General features: G+C 37.4%; 1 protein-coding gene across 5 annotated transcripts in view; it reads right to left on the bottom strand.

Annotated features, from left to right (window-relative positions):
• The window catches only part of LOC127420131 (ubiquitin conjugation factor E4 B-like), a 30,838-nt gene that overhangs the window by 11,777 nt on the left and 1,315 nt on the right, over nucleotides 1-17,746 (bottom strand). Inside the window, exons 2-15 of one of the 5 annotated variants that reach the window (XM_051662159.1) lie at nucleotides 16,184-16,403; nucleotides 11,190-11,325; nucleotides 10,551-10,638; nucleotides 10,127-10,274; nucleotides 9,801-10,026; nucleotides 8,804-9,196; nucleotides 7,143-7,247; nucleotides 4,895-5,036; nucleotides 4,505-4,605; nucleotides 3,700-3,814; nucleotides 2,492-2,575; nucleotides 2,322-2,378; nucleotides 2,094-2,210; nucleotides 1,880-1,978 (exon numbers count right to left, since the gene is read on the bottom strand). In XM_051662159.1, the coding sequence (XP_051518119.1) occupies nucleotides 1,880-1,978; nucleotides 2,094-2,210; nucleotides 2,322-2,378; nucleotides 2,492-2,575; nucleotides 3,700-3,814; nucleotides 4,505-4,605; nucleotides 4,895-5,036; nucleotides 7,143-7,247; nucleotides 8,804-9,196; nucleotides 9,801-10,026; nucleotides 10,127-10,274; nucleotides 10,551-10,638; nucleotides 11,190-11,325; nucleotides 16,184-16,403 (2,031 nt within the window). The remainder of the gene's footprint in view (nucleotides 1-1,879; nucleotides 1,979-2,093; nucleotides 2,211-2,321; nucleotides 2,379-2,491; nucleotides 2,576-3,699; nucleotides 3,815-4,504; nucleotides 4,606-4,894; nucleotides 5,037-7,142; nucleotides 7,248-8,803; nucleotides 9,197-9,800; nucleotides 10,027-10,126; nucleotides 10,275-10,550; nucleotides 10,639-11,189; nucleotides 11,326-16,183; nucleotides 16,404-17,746) is intronic. The other 4 variants (XM_051662161.1, XM_051662160.1, XM_051662162.1 and 1 more) reach the window with 4 other exon arrangements.

Genomic DNA, 17,746 nt, shown 5'->3' with positions numbered 1-17,746 from the left:
GAAAACAATTACGTATTTGTGGTCATGTGATGCAGTCATGTGATCCATTCAACCCAAAACAATTGTTGTAGCACCGTTGTTGTGCCTGTTCACTTTGATAGATTTGTTCAACCTTCACACTGCATTCCTTCAAAGGCGACGGGAAGTTTACTGCGTTTCAGATCATACATGGAACGCATATTTTTTGCATGCGCTTTAAGGGGATTTAAGAGTTTTCATACGTTTTAGCGAAGATGATCAACTTTTGGAAAATGCTTGAAAACGGAAGTGTGGACAAAGAGCATTTTGAAAATGAAAACACCGTTTTCAAATGCATCCAGATTAATGTGTACGTAGCCTGAGTGTGCCATTCATCTAGAAAGTTTAAGGGGGTAGTACCGGGACTGTATGTAGGAAATGGGCTAAAAAGTACCCACCCCTGAGTAGGAGCTAATAAATTCAATAGGCCCTTTCCCACTGCAGGTACTTAAGCCCGTTTTAGGTACTTTTCCCTGGGACTAGTAATTTTTGTAGTATTCACATCTAAGAAACTATAGTTCCTCGGAACTGTTTTGGGGGGATTTTTAGCTCCTACTCTGTGGGGGGAATACGGACTCTGGGTGACTGTGGGAGGTGCTGCAGCCTGTGATTGGTCAAAAACCTATGAGACACAAAGCATTGAGAAAGGAGAGGAGTCCACAGCCCCCAATTGTAAAGAACTAGCTGCTAGCATGCTACTAAGAGTATTTTACAATTCTCTGAACAGAAATAAAATAAAACCAATAAAGGATACAAAGAGGATCACCCGTTTCTTCATTGCATCTATACTGTTTGTACTGTGTGACTATACAGAAAATAAAGTGATTTTTGGATACTACATAGATTTTTTGGGAAGATGGATATAAATAATCAGATGTTTATCGAGAGTGGGAGATTGAACTCTATTATACACTAAACCAACATGAAATCTATTTTACATGAGGGAAGTACTGTGTGCCTGTTACTGTGTGGTAACTTGCATCAAGACGTATTTTTTAAGTCAAACAATGAGTGAGTATTTCAGTACAGTAATATATGCTGAGTCATAAAAGCCTTTATTGTAAAAGATCCTGTTGATAAATAGGTTTATAGTGCATTCAACATTTTGTCCACTGAGCTCAACGTGTGCTGCTTGGTAGTCTGACCACCTCCCCTCTCCTCTCACTGTGGCTGAAGCAGCACGGAGCTCCACACGCACAGCCCTCGTGCCCAGTTTAAACTGTAACCTAAAGACACAGACTGCATCCGAAAATGGGAAAATGCTGCCTTCAGAGGGCTGTATAAGGGGGTAGAACAAAATAAGTTGCTTTTTAAACTGTTAAGAAACCAGTTTCCTTTAGAGTTCCATTCATCCAATAACACTGTCGTTTGTAACTGATTAGGCAGCTGCCTACGTTTTCGAATGCAGCCAAACCTTGTGTAAAACAGCCCTAACAAAAGTGTAACTCCGATCCCGGCGTCCTCTGTCGGTTTTGTTTATTTCAGAGTTGTTGCTATTGAATCGCGCATGCAAATAATGTTACAAGAAAAATTATCGATAGATGACGTCACTACGAGGGTATTTCTGTGAGTCAGACGCAAAAGTGGAAAAGTCTCCACGGTTGTTCCGTTCCTCGTAAAAGTTCTCATCTAGGAAGTTAAAGGAAAATTACTGGGACTGTATGTGGGAAAGGGCCTTATCTAAATGGCTAAGAGGAACTATAGTTCCTCATGTGCAAAAATGATGAAAAGTTGTGGTTCTGAGTAAAAGTACCTAAAACGGGCTTAAGTTCCTGCAGTGGGAAAGGGCCTTATTAAAGGAATATTCCCCCAACTGATTGGAGCAGCTAATTAGAAACATATGATACCATGGAGGCCTCACCCTTGCAGACTCCAGATAGTGCTGCAATGACTGACTGATCACACGAGTGTTCTCCATAGTAATGGCAGGGCCAGAGAAGTGCTTGTCTCCCACTTTAGTCTATAGAACAGCAGAACAAACATAAAAATAAACCACTTTCTTCCAGTTAATCATTCATTAATGTCATACCACGTATAAGTCTTATCTGTTTTATACACCAAACAAAATGACATACGTCATCCTCTGAAAACACAGACAGACTGAAGAAGGCTCCAAGGAAGGAGAGTCTTTGAATTTCTCTTCCTGTCCCGGGACTCAGAGGGTCAGGGCACCACAATGGCAGAGAGGTGATCTTAAAATACACGCAGACAGGCACAGATGAATAGAAGTGTAATTGAAGAATATTAACTGTGAACTGGATAACCTGAATGACTTGAATTTATAAGCTGATAAAAAAACCTACCAAACTGCATACAGGGTGAGTCTTCCCAAACTTGATTTCACAAAGCTCAGCTAAAGCCTGGAAAACAATCGGTCATAGACATGAATAAATCAAGGGACTGTGTTTTGTCCTAACGTGCCTGCTAAGACAGTCTAGAAATGCTTTTAACAGAAGAGCATGCTGTCTCTTACCATTAAAGGAAACTTGAAGTTATCACTTTCAAAGGAACATTCTTTTACAGCTAAAGCGAGCCCTTGAAGAATGGGTATGAAGATCTGAAAGAACAACAATACTGATCATAGTGTGACAGTGGTTTTGGGATATACCCACCACTATGCATCTAACAAACCAGACAATCCCTTAACAGGTCTAAAATTATCTAATTTCTAATACAAGCAGGGAGATCTAACTTCACTTTCTCAGAACTAACTTAACTTTTCTTAGACATTTTTGTGATCAATTTTAACCAACTGGTCCCAAGATGATTTTTAGTGGATATATGAAGTCAGTTCCCCTCAAGTTCGCATAGGTGTCTTTCTTCTGCTGAACACAAAGATTTTTTTAAGAATACTTTAGCTCAGGAGGTCCGTAAAATGCAAGTGAATGGTGATCGGACCTTTCAAGCTCCAAAAATCACATAAAAGCAGCATAAAAGTAATCTATATGAATCCAGTGGTTAAATCTGTCTTCAGAAGCTATATAATAGGTGCGGGTGAGAAACAGATCACTTTCTGAAAGTGAAAGTGGAGATTTAGAGTAAAAAAGGATTGAAATATTGATCTGTTTCTCATCCGAAGTGACTGCATTGCTTCAGAAGACATGTACAACAACTGCTTTTATGTGATTTTTGAAGACTGAAAGGTCTGGTCACCATTCACTTGCAATGTATGGACCTACAGAGCAGAGATATTTTTCTTAAAATCTTTGTGTTCAGCAGAACAAAAAAATTCATACACATCTGGGATGGCATCATTTTTTATATAACTATCCCTTTAACTATGTTCCACTTTGACAACCAGGGAGTGTCTAAATACTTCTGTCTTCATTTTGAAAGATAAAAACATATTAAGTATTTAAAACCAAACAAACTTCTTATTGTGAAATGTTCTGCATTAAAAATGTGCTATCTTTCTAAATCAATGCTACTTGGTTTAATCTAATTCAATGACATTCATAAAGTTTTAAGTGTCCAAATACACTTTCTGGGGCCACTATACCTGATGTGGGTTAAAATAAAGATTTCATAGAGCTATCTTTACAACTACAAAACATGAAACATTCAAAAATACATTTAATATCACTGTGAGTGTGACATGCATCAATAATAGAGCCCTCTTGTGCTTCAAATATAAAGTGTCGCAGCATGCAAACTGTTTCCAAATTCTGCTGCAACTCCCACCTGTTTAAACACCTCCTCCTCCTGGTGTGTCATGCGCACCAACTCCTGGATGAAGCCACATGGAAGGTTCCGGCACAGCATGTAGGGAACCAGCAGGGAAGACTGCAGAGGGGCTCTTTTTTTTAGACAAAAGAGAGAGGAGGTGGGGTGGGTCTCATTCGAAATATAGTAAGCTTGTGTATTTACAATCATAAGACATGCATCATGCAACAAACCCAATGCTATTTTCACACTTGGTTTGATTGCTTGATCTGAACCCAAGCTCGATTTCACTCCCCACCCTGTAGGTGTCTTTTCACACTGTATAAAATGGCTGAAAACAGCATGAAACCGTATGTTTGTGTGATGAACGCAGTACTAACGGCAGCCATTTATCACTGTAGCTAGGTAACGACTCAGGAAAAGGCATCACAACTTTACTTTTTGTTTAATGTTTTTGTCTCTTTTTTTTTACTACCAAAACTAAACACGCCAAGAACAGTGCAAGCTGAAAGAGAAAGAATGCAAGCTGCTTGCTCAAGGCAACATATGTGGAGATAAACTGTAATGAGAAAATGCATTATACTTTATGAGCCGCTACATCATCAATAGCGGTTCACTTTAGCAAATAAGGTCAGATTGCTTCTAAACCAATTGCAAACCACCCACGTGACCCATTTTTTCAAATAGACTTGGGTGTGGTTCTTTTCGAGCTTTCACACCAAGCAAACAAATTAAACTCTGATGTCAAATTAATTCAGGTCCACACCAAGAGCTCTAGTGTGAAAACGCTCAAAAGACTGCATTGAAGTTTGCCGTTACTGACCTGGGCTGTGTGAGGGCCCCTTGGAGCACTAGTGCAGCATGGGAAATACACTGGGAACGTATGTTGCTTAGCAGCTGACTAACAACTGGTTGACTGCACATCTGAAACAGTACGGAGAGATCAGAAGAAAGCCATGCTGAAGAGGGAATTCCCCTAGGCTTGACAAGAGATTTTTCTTTCATTTCCATAGGCTTGACACCCACACCCTCCTCTGACCTACTGACAATTGTGTCTGCATAAACTCTTTTATAATGCATTAATTCCTTGTAATTCTTGTTATGCAGGAATACAATTATAATTGCTTTACATAAAATGCTGTTATACATGATACTTTGGGATTTAAATTGAAGATAAGAAATAAGTGCAAAATGAAGGTCTATCAGCAGCTACCTTTGGGGCCTTCCTCTCCTCCATGCCCACACTGTCAAAGCGCTCAATGAGGTAGTTGAGCATCTCAGTCTCTTTACAGGACTCTATGGTAAAGCGGTCACTACCGGAGTAACCGGCCATCCCCCCTCCAGATGCTCCCAGGCTATGAATACAGAGAGAGAGAGAGAGTGAGAGAGAGTGAGAGTAAGAGTGAGACGTTGAGTGTGAATGTTGTGTCAAATAAACACCCCCCTCAATAAGGGACTTGGATCACGCTTCTTGGAGAAAAAAAAAAGTGTAACTAAACACAACCATGTGGCTTTACCTACCCAGTGAAAAGTCTTGTTTCACAATTAAATGTTTCCCTTTTTCTTTAGCCACTAAGTTTTCATCATACATACTTTAGAACATTTAGGCCATCAGAATTGGGGCTGTGCCGATACCTTCAAAATATCGCAAATCTTTTAGTTGTTGCTGGCAGAAACACCCCTATTCAGAATACATACAGAAATTCAGATTTCAGTTCCCCCTGAAGGTGTTGGGTCATGACAAGCATGCATTAGTGGACTCTAGGGTGAGTAAACACTCCACAGCAGGCCTGTGGCTCTCTTATTAGTTCTGTTATAAAGTCAACTAGCAAACCTTTATTACCAGCATTATCTAAACACTTGACACACTGTATTCAAACAACACCTTTATCCAGTAGCACACACGTCCTGCATGGGAGTTTAAAGGTCAGCTGGATCATATTTCTGCTGCAAGCTGAATGAGTCTCAATAAATCCTGACAGAATTGACAAGATTTAATCTGACGGCAAAGCTATTTCCACAGAAAATGGATAGAAACACTGATTTTGTCTCCCTCTTGATTCATTGACATATTCTTGATAAGACGTTTACATGCGCCAAAGCTTGGAATATTTTAAATATTGGAATATTCCTTTACACATCTAATCAGAATATTCTAAAAACATTTACACAATGCATTTTTGTGCTGTTTTTTACTTGTTTTTCCTTGCAAACTTGCTCTAGACTGACGTCTTTGACCACGTTTACATGCACTTAAGAAAATAGTTTATTCCAGGGTTTTTGCAGAAAGCGGCGTTCTGAAATGTCATGTAAACAAGAACGGCAATTTCCTTACGCCACTTAAGGGATTAAGAGAAAGCGGTTTAACACATCCAGTTTTCTCCCGGCGAATACAGCTTAATATGGTCATGTAAACACGTTCTAACAGGTTTTTTGAGGAGTGAGCATGTGCGTGAACAGACCGGATAACAAACATCATAGGATGGAGATATACAACAAGTCAACAAAGCGGAAAAAATTCAACAATTTTGGGAATACAGTGGGAAAAGCATATCCACTAAAAACTATACCCATTTATACACACCAGTGTAAAATATCAACTGTCCCTCACGTTTGCATATATGCGCTCATACACTGGGGGAATCCTGGAGTTTAATGTAAAAGGGAAACCCTACTATTTCAGCACATTCCGCTGTAAGTCGTGATAGAAAGTTAAGGAAACAAAAACCAACTCTGGAATATCTGGAAATAAAGGGAAGCAATGGGAAATAAAATAGCAAAGACCTCGGATGCCATGTTTGTTATTAACACAAGCGTCGCAGGGAAATTACATTGCTGTGGAAAAAGCTGCTTACTGACTGAGCCGCATGTATACGGGAGTAGAGTACGCTGCTTATACAGCGCATGTAAACTGGAATGCTACTTTCTCGCAATAACCTGCTTTCTGGTGTCCATATAAAAGTAATCAGTGACCACTGAACCACATCTCTCTCTGTTTTTTTAGCATCTCGCCAAGGAGCACCGTATAAAAAAAAAGGAACCCTGCTTTCTGTTTTATTTGTTGCACTGCATCTAGCTTTTTTAATGCAAGAACAGGGAATATTCTGAATAGGGTGTTTATATGACCCACATTTTTCAATCAATGCAGGCATATGCAAGCCACACTGTTCGGATTTATAGAAATAAGAATATTGGCTTAATCTGGTTATGACAATGAGACTAATGCATTTACACGATGCTTTAACAATTGGAATATGCCAAAATTCTGATTAATATTGGAATATTCCTGTGCATGTAAAAGCAGTTATTGATGTTAATACATGAACATGGTTTACATGACATTCAAACTCCGCCCATCAAACACTTTATTTTTATTCATTGCACGTTGCTGTGGACACGGAGGGCTGCTGTTAGTTGCCAGGCAGCACGCTGAAGCATGCAACACACGTTGGCACTGGTACCTGGACCCAAACTGAACCCCAGAAAAATCCTCCTCTTCCTCTAGTTCTTCATCACTGCTGTCCTGAGACATGTTGGACAGGCTGAAGAAGAGGAGGGAGAATGGGCTGGTATGGTTGCAGTGTAATGAAAAGAAGGAAGTGTGTGAATGAAAGCAGATAAAAAGATGGAGTGATAACATGAAGACTAGAAGGGATGAAGGACACATATAGTAAATTGGAAAATTCAATGAATGAATTAACTAATTACATTTAGTTTTCTCTCCATTTAACTGATATTTACTTCCCTTTGAATGACATGTAGTGAGTGCGTAAATCTTACAAACCTTATCAAGAACATGCCTGTCATATTTCACATCAAAAATCAAAATGAAAAAGATTAGTTAATGAAGCCTGTTCTTAGGACAAATATGATTTCTTGCATTGTCACATTATTTTTATGACAATTAAGCACATTTGTAAAGTATTTACGCATCATGGTAGTATTTGTTGAACTGTCTTTATTCTGATTTAAATAAAAACAACTTTTTTGGTTACAACTAACAAAAGTTAATTATTGAGTACAAAAAAAAATTCATGTTCAAAACCATGTTCTTGTCTTACCCCAATTTACTACTGCAAGCCTACAATAATGATTTTTATTTTGAGGGTTAGGATATCGCAAGCATACGTCATTTGTCCTTGCATGTTTACATCATATCCGTAAGCTCAGAAAGAAGGTCAGAAGCTGTTGTAACTTTACTTCCAAATAAACAATTAAAAATTTATAATTGTAATTGTTGTATTGTTGTCATGTTCATTAAAGTATTTCATCATTATTAAATCCTCATTTTGCATTTTTATTGTTTGCAGTGCATAGACCTACTATTGTAGTATGACGGTTCACTTGCATTGTCCACTGAGGATGTAGATTGTAATATAAAAATAAAGTGTCTTCAATTTAAATCATATCAGCCATTTCATGAGTTTCACCTCTTAAATTGATATGTGTAATACAATACAAACAGTAATGTGTATTGTGTAGTGGATAAAATACTTTAATAATCATATTAAAATATAATTAAGAGTGCTGTTAATCTTCTCAAAGTAAGTAATATTATGTTATTCGCTTAAACATTTATAACCAATATATCAACATGAAAATCGCTCTTTATGACTAGGTAATCTCAGAGTCTTCAACCCATGAGATTCATCTGCCTGAAGAGCAGTGCCAAATCACAAGTGAAGTAAAGTGTTCCTCCGAAAGTAACTTGCATTTTTTTGCTCCAATCGCTAGAGGGCCAAAAGTTACATAGTGTAGCTTTAAACATCTGGACATATTATATTAAAGACAATTTGGGGGGAAATATCCTTTAATTGTCATGAAAATAATGTCACAATGCAGAAACTCTTAAGTCCTAAAAAAAGGCTTTGTGATTTTAATCTTGGGAAGAAATGTGACCTGTACATGTTTAGAAGAGCTTCACTTGTGTATTAATCAAAACTAAAAGTTTCGAGTTTAAAATGGCAATGAAATTAGATATTAATTTACTTACTCACATGCAATGCCTTTAAATGGTGTAACTTGAGGCATGCAAGTTCAGAGTAATTTCTAGATTGAATTTTTTTTAACGATAGCTTATGTTAGTCAATACAACTTCACATCTAACAGCGTGAAAATGTACCTAGAGGGCATCTGGGCAGCTAGAGCAGTCCGTCTCGCAATAGTGCTGGGGGAGCCGGGTAAGAAGGGCATGGAAGACTGGGTAGTACGCTGTCTGGGGGAGGGGCTAGAGGGCATACCTGAGGTCGTAGGGGCTGTAAGCATACCAGATGATGATCTGGGGCTGGAGCTAATGGGGATGGAGGAACTGAGGGAGTAGGGCCTGTAACTCTGGGAAATAGGCAGAGGAGCGGAAGAAGAGAGAGACGGGAGGCTGGTGGGAGGGCAAGAAGCTGGAGGACTGGGGGGAACTTGAAGGGAGGCTGCAGAAGGGACTGGAGAGGATGGTGGGACAGATGGAGCACTCATTCTGGCAAAGCTGAGAGCTAGTGGGTTTGGGCTACAACCGTACAGACTGAAAATAAAAGGGATTAAACACAATATAAAACATGATAGTGGAAACATGGAAACAAATAAAACTACAGGAAATTTAAACAAAAATGAATTCAAGGATGTGAGACCAAGGGGAGGGTATGTAGGTGGTCCCAGAGTGCACCCTATAAAGAATTACTTTGATCTAAGTATTAGTGATATACAGATAAACTGTTTGACCAATAATTTTAATCAGGTTTACAAATAAAGTTTGACATATATCCAAAAAGAACAACTCACATAATGGAAGACAAATTGCATAAAGTCTTCAATTCCAAAAGACTTAAAATTTTAAGTTAGATCAAGTAAAAAGACGTGGTGTATGTTGCCAATAAAACAGGCCTTTTCTTGTAAAACAAGTACTGTTGTTTCTTGTTTATTATGTGTAATATTAGTCTCACTAACCTTCAGATGGTTGTGACAAATGGTTCAGTTATTAATGTGTCAAATGAACAAAAATAAAACAATGCTTTAAAACCATTATCCATATCGGTTATCGGACAATTAAACATAAAAATAAACAGTATGTGTCATAAAAAAAACAATATTGGTCATTCTCTAGTAAATATGCCAGCTATTGCACTTGCCTGGACAGAGAGCTGGCACCGAATGAACCTGCGCAGGGCATCATGGGACTGTCGCTCTGGTTGGAGGGTGGGACAAGAGTCAGGTGATGGTCAGAGGATCTGGCAGCAGTAATTGGCTGAGATGTGGCGGTCAAACTGGTGAATGGGTTACAGTCACGCGAATGGGTGGATATCATTAAAGCCTCCATTAAAATCTGGCCAATCAGGTCTTTGAAGTCAGAGTAAACTAGAAGACAGCAAAATGCAAATCAATTACAGGAATGACAGCAGAGAGGATTTCTCTACCATTTCATCTTTCGTCCCTCCGTGTCACTTTATGTCCATACCATCCTTAGGGTTCTTCTGGAACTCAGCAGCAAGTGAAGGGAGGAAGATTACATCACAGTCATGCTCCTTCCAAGAAACGCGCAAGATCTTACAGATGAGCTGCAAAGCCTGCTCTTCAGAGACGTCAGCATTAGATGAGGAGTCCTGCTAATCAACAAATGAATAAAAGCAACATGTCTTTAGATCTGTGCACTTTAATGCCAAGATCACAGCATTAATATTCACAAATATTTTTACACTTCTTGTGGTGAAAATGTAAGGAGGTGTTGGTATTTTAACAACTCCCTTTATGGCATATTATCATTTCATGACAATACGGCACTGTGTGTAGATCAATATATTTTTGTCTTAATTAATGGAGAGATAGTTCCTTTGGTGTATCACTACATTTTTCTTGTTCAGTAGAGTGGCAGAACTGGTTACCTTTTCAGACAGGTTCCTTTTCTCCCTGCAGTCACTGTCTTCCACCTCCATATTCTCAATTCCTGAGTCTACATCTACTTGGGACATGCTGAAAACCACAAAGATGCGATCTAGTTCAAGTAGCAGTTAAAATCTTCAATTGTTACACAATTTTAGCATTGTATGTTATAAAATGGCTCCCAAGCTATATACGTATGGTCCTTTTTGGAGCTGGACAGCTGTAGTCCATTCACTTTAACTGTATGGAAAAAGAGCAGACTGAACATTCGAGTGACATTAGAATGAGTAGATGACAGCATTTTCATTTTTGAAATAACTATACTTTAAACAAAAGCAATTCATTTTTAAACATTGTTAGACAATTCAACAACTAAAGTTCTGTTGAAAATGTATCTTTATGCTCACTTTAGTGCTTATGTGACTGCAGTGCGAAAGAGCACCAGAGTGTATATAATCCAACAGTAGAGAGATGTGCCAGAGAGAGCAGTTTTAATAGAGAGACTATTTTCAATGAGATATCTGTCATTCAGTGAGTGAGACAAAATATCCAGTACCATCTTATGTGACACAAGCCCTCACATCATGCTCTTTATCTTTTGATTAGGAGTTCAGAGAGGACAAAGGTTCACTGTGTCTCACCTCTTCTCACAGGACGCCGTGTCAATGTCCATGCTCTGGGAGCGGGACAGGGACTGGGACTGTGTCTCCAGGCTGTTAGATGGAGAGCTGGAGAGAGAGCTGACCCCTTCACTGCTCTGGCTGCGGTAAGCAACCCCTACAGTAACGGAAAAACACATAAGGAAATAAATAAGCACTGCATGTTCGGTATGAACCTTCAGATTTCTTTGTATCATGGAAAAACTGGGTAAGCTGCAATTAAGCTTATGAAAAACATAAAAAAAAAATTTATGCAAGGTAAACAAACCACAGAGTAGTAGAGGTTTGGCCAAAGCACATTCATTTTTGATCAAAGAAACACTTCATCTTATGCAACGAAAATGGCTGAGTTTCCATCAAAATCACAACTCTCGCACAGCACTCTTCAAAACCAGTAGTGCTTCACTAAATCTTCTGATTTAAAATATACAAAATAGTACATGTATACAAAGAGCAACACCTTGTTTAAAAAGTGGAAATCTGGGCCTTTTTGTTTACCCAAAAACAAAGCACACAGTCAGAGAACATGAACAAGAATTAGATTTGTATTTCCTGAAGGAAAAACCAGTGCAGAGCAGCCAATCAATGTCAGTTTGAAAACAATGGAACAATATGCTTTGTTCAATTCATCTGAGCTCTGTCTGTGTTTAATGCAAGAATGCATGCTGTGTGAACGACCCCTGCGCATATCTATTGTTTTTGCAGTGTAACCACAGCTATAAATAATAGAGGTAGACCGGTATATCGTTTACCGATTAATCAGTGCCAATAGTTGCTTTTCGGAACTGTAGGTTATCTGCAAAAAATCTATGCCGATAGTTGCCGATTGTTTTGTTTTTTTAATTATTATTATTATTCCATCGTGTTCATCTGAGCTCGAAGATTCTACAGTCAGAACCGCTTGGTTCTACAGTATAAATGCAGCCTCTAGAGCTGTATCTAAATCTTTCATCATTGAAAATATTCAGCCATTTTTTTACCCTTCAATGCATATTTTGTTATTTTGATTAGATAATTATATGTTCTAATTATAAGAGATGGCATGCAAAGAAAAATGTGACTATATGAAAACATGCCACGTTAGCACATACATCTTGTGAATAATATACCTTATTCCTCATTAAACCTTATCTGGTGAAATATATTTATATACAAAACTCTTCATCTGGTGAATATACAGGCTAAATAAGGCTTATTTTGGTAAATACTTAAATATAGAGCACTGTAACGAAGCCAAGTCTCAGTCATTTAAAAATGAGTCCCTTGTGTGTTTTGGGCTTGTTATACAGTTAAAAGTCCTACATTATGCACCAAATCTTCATTGTTCCTGGTTATTATTGGGATTTTGGTTGAATAATAACCTGCATTTGGGATTTTATTCACTCTTGCAGATTAATTGGTTATCTGCCTTTTCCACCAACTTGGTTATCAGTATCTGCAAAATCCACTATCAGTCAATCTCAATAAATCGTTAAATTGATACAAGACAGACAGATCAATCACAATTCAGTGATTGAAAACCAATTGCAGACTGCAAATATTGTAATTCTTTACAAGTATATAAATAAATAGGAGATTAACAAACTTTAATCTTAAATTTCATAAAAAATAAACAAAATGGATCTAATAGATAGCAGACCTAAGGCTGAAATCATCTACAAAACAAAGGTTGAATGGAGTTAAGCAGTACATGATAATTTAATCGCAAAAGTTAAATACTCTGCGTCAGAATGTTTGAAGAAAGCACTGTAACAATAGAGGAACTAATGTATTGGACCTGATTTCTGTCTGATGATTGGGTTGCATCCCAATGCTGCAAGTTCCAAAAAGAAGCTACAAGAGAGAACTTACACTTTTGCTAGAACTGCTGTTTTTATTGGTGGTAAATGGACACAACAAGATACATTTGTTTCCAATGACAACACAGACCAATTACATTTTCCATAATTCTGCTCAACAAGTCTGGTCCATGTTAATTAAGCACAAAACAGAAATGCTTCTTCTGAATACTAGGACAGTGATGAGGGGAGAAAACAAGCAAAAGAGGTTGTGATCAAATGAGCAATATAGCACAAAAAGTTAATTCAGGGGAAAATAAAAAACAAATTAGCACCATCCAAACTAGGATTGGATTAAAAAAAAAATAAATATGGATCTTCCAATGCATTGCGACCTACATTAAAAATAAAATCAAGTCACTTTATTGTCACTCAACCATATACACAAGTGCAATAGTGGGTGAAATTCTTGGGTGCAGTTCCAAGCAACATAGCAGTCATGACAGTGATGAGACATATACCAATTTACAATAAACATCAGATTTACACAACACAATTTAAAATCTAATATATACATAATTACACACAACACAATATACAAATAATAATATACAATGTACAGTATACAATAAACACAATATAGAATACACAGTATACAATAAAAATTATATATATATAAATATGCAGTAAGGTTGTATAGTGTTGTATTGACATTCAGGCTGTCGGTTGATAGTCAGTTGCCAGTGTGTTGTTAAGAGAAAAATAATTTATGACAGTCCATTGTGAGATTAATAAAGTGCAGTGCTGATGTATGTTGATTGTGAGAGATCAAGAGTTCAAAAGTCTGATTGCTTGGGGGAAGAAGCCGTCATGTGGTCGGCTGGTGTGGGTCCTGGTGCTGCGTTATCGCCTGCCTGATGGTAGCAGTGAGAACAGCCCATGGCTCGGGTGGCCGGAGTCTCTGATGATCCTCCGAGCTTTTTTCACACACCGCCTGGATGTCCTGGAGGGAGGGAAGCTCACCTCCGATGATGTGTCTGGTTGTTCGCACCACCCTTAGCAGGGCTTTGTGGTTGTGGGCGGTGCTATTGCCGTACCAGGCAGTGATGCAGTCAGTCAGTCAGGAATTAAAACATTAGTATCGTGTTGTTTAAAAATTAATATGAACTTGATTTCTTTGCATTATTCGAGGTCTGAAAACACTGCATCTTTTTTGTTATTTTGACCAGTTGTCATTTTCTGCAAATAAATGCTCTAAATTACAAAAATTTTATATGGAATTTGACAGAAGTGTTGTCAGTACGTTATAGAATAAAACAAAAACGTGAATTTTACTCAAACACATACCTATAAATAGTAAATCCAGAGAAACTAATAATTTTCCACTGGTCTCTTAATTTTTTCCAGAGCTATATGTCTATGATTTGCCACTAGCTGGTAAATGTTCAAATTTTACTCACCAATGAATGAGTAGTATATTTGCGAAGAAGTTCAGCATCCTTTCACTGCGTGAGAAGAGTTAAAGTTTGGTTTGACTCGTTCTGTGTAATGTGTGTCTGAATACGAGATCCACACAATCCATTTGTCACTGAATAATGTCTCTTTTAATACCCTTTCTGTTCTTTACAGTCAATTGTTGATCAAAAACAACAAAAACATATTTCATTCTAATCACGAATAGAACGGATGATGTAAAGAAGTCATTTGAGTTCTCTCTGGTTAATATATGGTAAGAACTGCTGGTTTTCTTAAAGAGACAGTACTGATTTTAAGCACGTGTTCTACAAATCAATGTAAATACTTGTACATAAAATAAATTATAAATAAAACATAATACAGTATATGCAATATATTTACTGATGGAATACATGGATTTGTACATTGTAAAAAGCTAAAATGTGACAAAAAATGATGATTTGTAAAATTAATATTTTCTTAATGTACCTAGATAGAAGATCCCCTGTATAATTAACAGCATAAGCTGGGAGAGAATTCCTTTCATTTGCAAGCAAAATGGGCATTATAACGTAAATATACCCACGTAAATCGATATTGAATTGAGAGCTTTTAAACCGGAATCGAACCCAGAAATCAGTATCAGCAAGCCCAATCCAAATCCTATAAAACTCAATTTGCACTGAAATCCTATTTCTAGGAGTTCTATAGCTTATTTAAGAGTCACTAGGCCAAGAGCATAGGCCCTTAGACAGTAAAAATAAAACTTCAAAGGAACTAAACCACAGCTAACATGACACTGACCTAACAAAAAATAAATTAATCAATCAATCAAACAAAGACAGAGTGCTGTCTATAAACACAGGAGATTATGACAAGCAGCAAATCTGAGAGTGAAGTAAAGCTAACAGTCTTGCTTGCCTACGTGCCTGGGGTTAAACCCTGGCCAAGATTGAGCAAGGCTACCTCCAGTATGACTGTGCACTTTTCTGCACAGCAAGGCACAGCAGGCAAAAACCACTTACCTTGATACCAACTCTGATCAAAAAAAAAATATGAAGTAAGGCTCTTGATTAAAGCAGCTAAAATCACAAGAATACAAACAGTATTCTACTGTGAGTTCAGCTTCATTCACACAGGATTACAGTTACTTAGATCCTTGATAATATTACACTGGTCACAATTTCACACTGAGACAGGATTACAGTCATAATAAATTACAATAAAGAACCTAGAATGGTCTACTGATACAGCTCACGTTTGTCATCCAAGAAGTTTATGTATCCATAAGATAGCCAACATTTAGCACAAATATCACAGATTACAAACATACTGTATTTCTAAAATAGGCTGGTAGAGAATGACCCTTTCTTAAATGCTATTGAGCTGTAGCCATTACCATGCATAAAATGTCATCTAAATTGATCCTGTCTTTATGCAATACAATAATCATAAGGCTTTATGCTTTAACAATTCCCCAAAACTGAAAGGCTGTGTATTAAAGTAAACAATCTGCTTTTTAGCTTTAAAAACGAAAATAAAAAAGACAACGGAAATCCCCATCTTCTAAAAGCGACTCTATAACCTGATTTTATCAGCACTATTCGTTGTTAACAAGTTTCTCTCTTTATAAAAAAAACAGACCTAATCCTCTCAAGGTGATACTTTTGAGTATTACCAGTAGATGAGTAATGAGTATTAGAAAAGATGGACTTTCTGAATGACAGAGGCAGTATAACGTACCTGAGGCTCCCACTGGAGAGGTGGCAGGGGTAACATTTTGGGCATTAAGGCCCAGAGTGTGGGATGGAGCTGGTGGGACAGGCTGCGATAAGGCCCCAGAGGGCCCTGGCAAGGGGCCTGGAGGGGTCTCTCTCTGTGGGGAGGTCAAAGGTGTGCTGAGGGGGGTGCTGGGCTGTGACGTCTGCCCTCCAGCTAACCGGGCCAGTCGTCTTCTTCGGATCTGAACAAGAGAGATTAATTACAGATTAATCTAATTATTAATTACAGATTAATAATGAGCAATAGTTTACAGTCTGGCCTCATTTGCTTTTAGCTGGTAAAAACAAGAACAAAAAGCAGTGAGGGAAATCCTATATTCTACAGTACGTACTATTCTCTAAAACACCTTCATTTATTTATATATATATATATATATATATATATATATATATATATATATATATATATATATATATATATATATATATATATATGTGTGTGTGCGTGTGTATATACTTTAAATGCAAACAACAGTTTGTTTTTAAAGTCATAAAGCAGCATTATTGTTGTCTGCTGTGAAGGAAAATCACTACACAGTCCAGTGACTCATTTTAGCTGGGAAGGTAGATGGAGGGCTTCAACTTTCATGGCAAATCCTGTCAGTGAAATACCAAGGACATAAATGCATGACTGACTGACTATTGAGCAATTCAGTCTGCTATGCTATTAAAATTGCAATAAGGCAAGTCCCAGTTTGAATAAGCAAAGGATGGTGCATCTCAGCTCACAGACATACTGGTTTTACAACTCACATCAGTCCTTTTTCATGAAACAGCACAAAGAAATTCTCTGTAAATCTTCCGCAAAGTGTCCCATTTAATTCAATGGTGCAATTTAAGTATGAATGAATTTACGAACGATACAAGAAAAACAAATAAAACCCACTCTGTGTATAAACTACTTTTAGATTTATGCGAGCTAACAAAAATGATACCTAATGTACACTAGCCTAAATGCAATTATGAATCCTTAAAATGGAAATGATCAAGGCCACTTATTTTGAAGATGTATGGCATCCTAGCTGACCATTTTAGAAGACAAGGTAAAGTGGATGAAATCCATTAACTGACACTCACAATTGTTTTATGATTATTTTAACACTGTAAGAATAATTAAGGGGACTGTTATTCCTTTAAAAAAGAAAATTAAAAAATGAAGTTACAGTGAGGTACGTACAATGGAAGTGAATGGGACTAAACAATAAACGTTAAAATACTCACCATTTCAAAAGTATAGTCACAAGACGTAAACAATATGCGCGTTAACATGATTTTAGTGTGATAACTACTTATTAACCTGTTCTGTGTAAAGAATTAGCCAGTTTAACTTTGTTGCCACGACAATGTAGTCAACAAACCCTAAAACTACTGTAAAAATGACATTTTAAACAACTTTACAATTAAATAATACATGTTTAACAGAAGAATTAATGTGTGCTTTTATAAAATTATGAGCTTCAGCCTTTAAACCCTCAAAAATTGGCTCCATTCACTTCCATTGTAAGTGCCTCACTGTAACTTCAAT

Source organism: Myxocyprinus asiaticus, chromosome 29 (genome assembly GCF_019703515.2).
Source record: "Myxocyprinus asiaticus isolate MX2 ecotype Aquarium Trade chromosome 29, UBuf_Myxa_2, whole genome shotgun sequence".
Lineage (NCBI taxonomy): Eukaryota > Metazoa > Chordata > Actinopteri > Cypriniformes > Catostomidae > Myxocyprinus > Myxocyprinus asiaticus.
The sequence above is the reverse complement of the archived record's forward strand: the minus strand, read 5'-3'. Positions and strand labels throughout refer to the sequence as shown.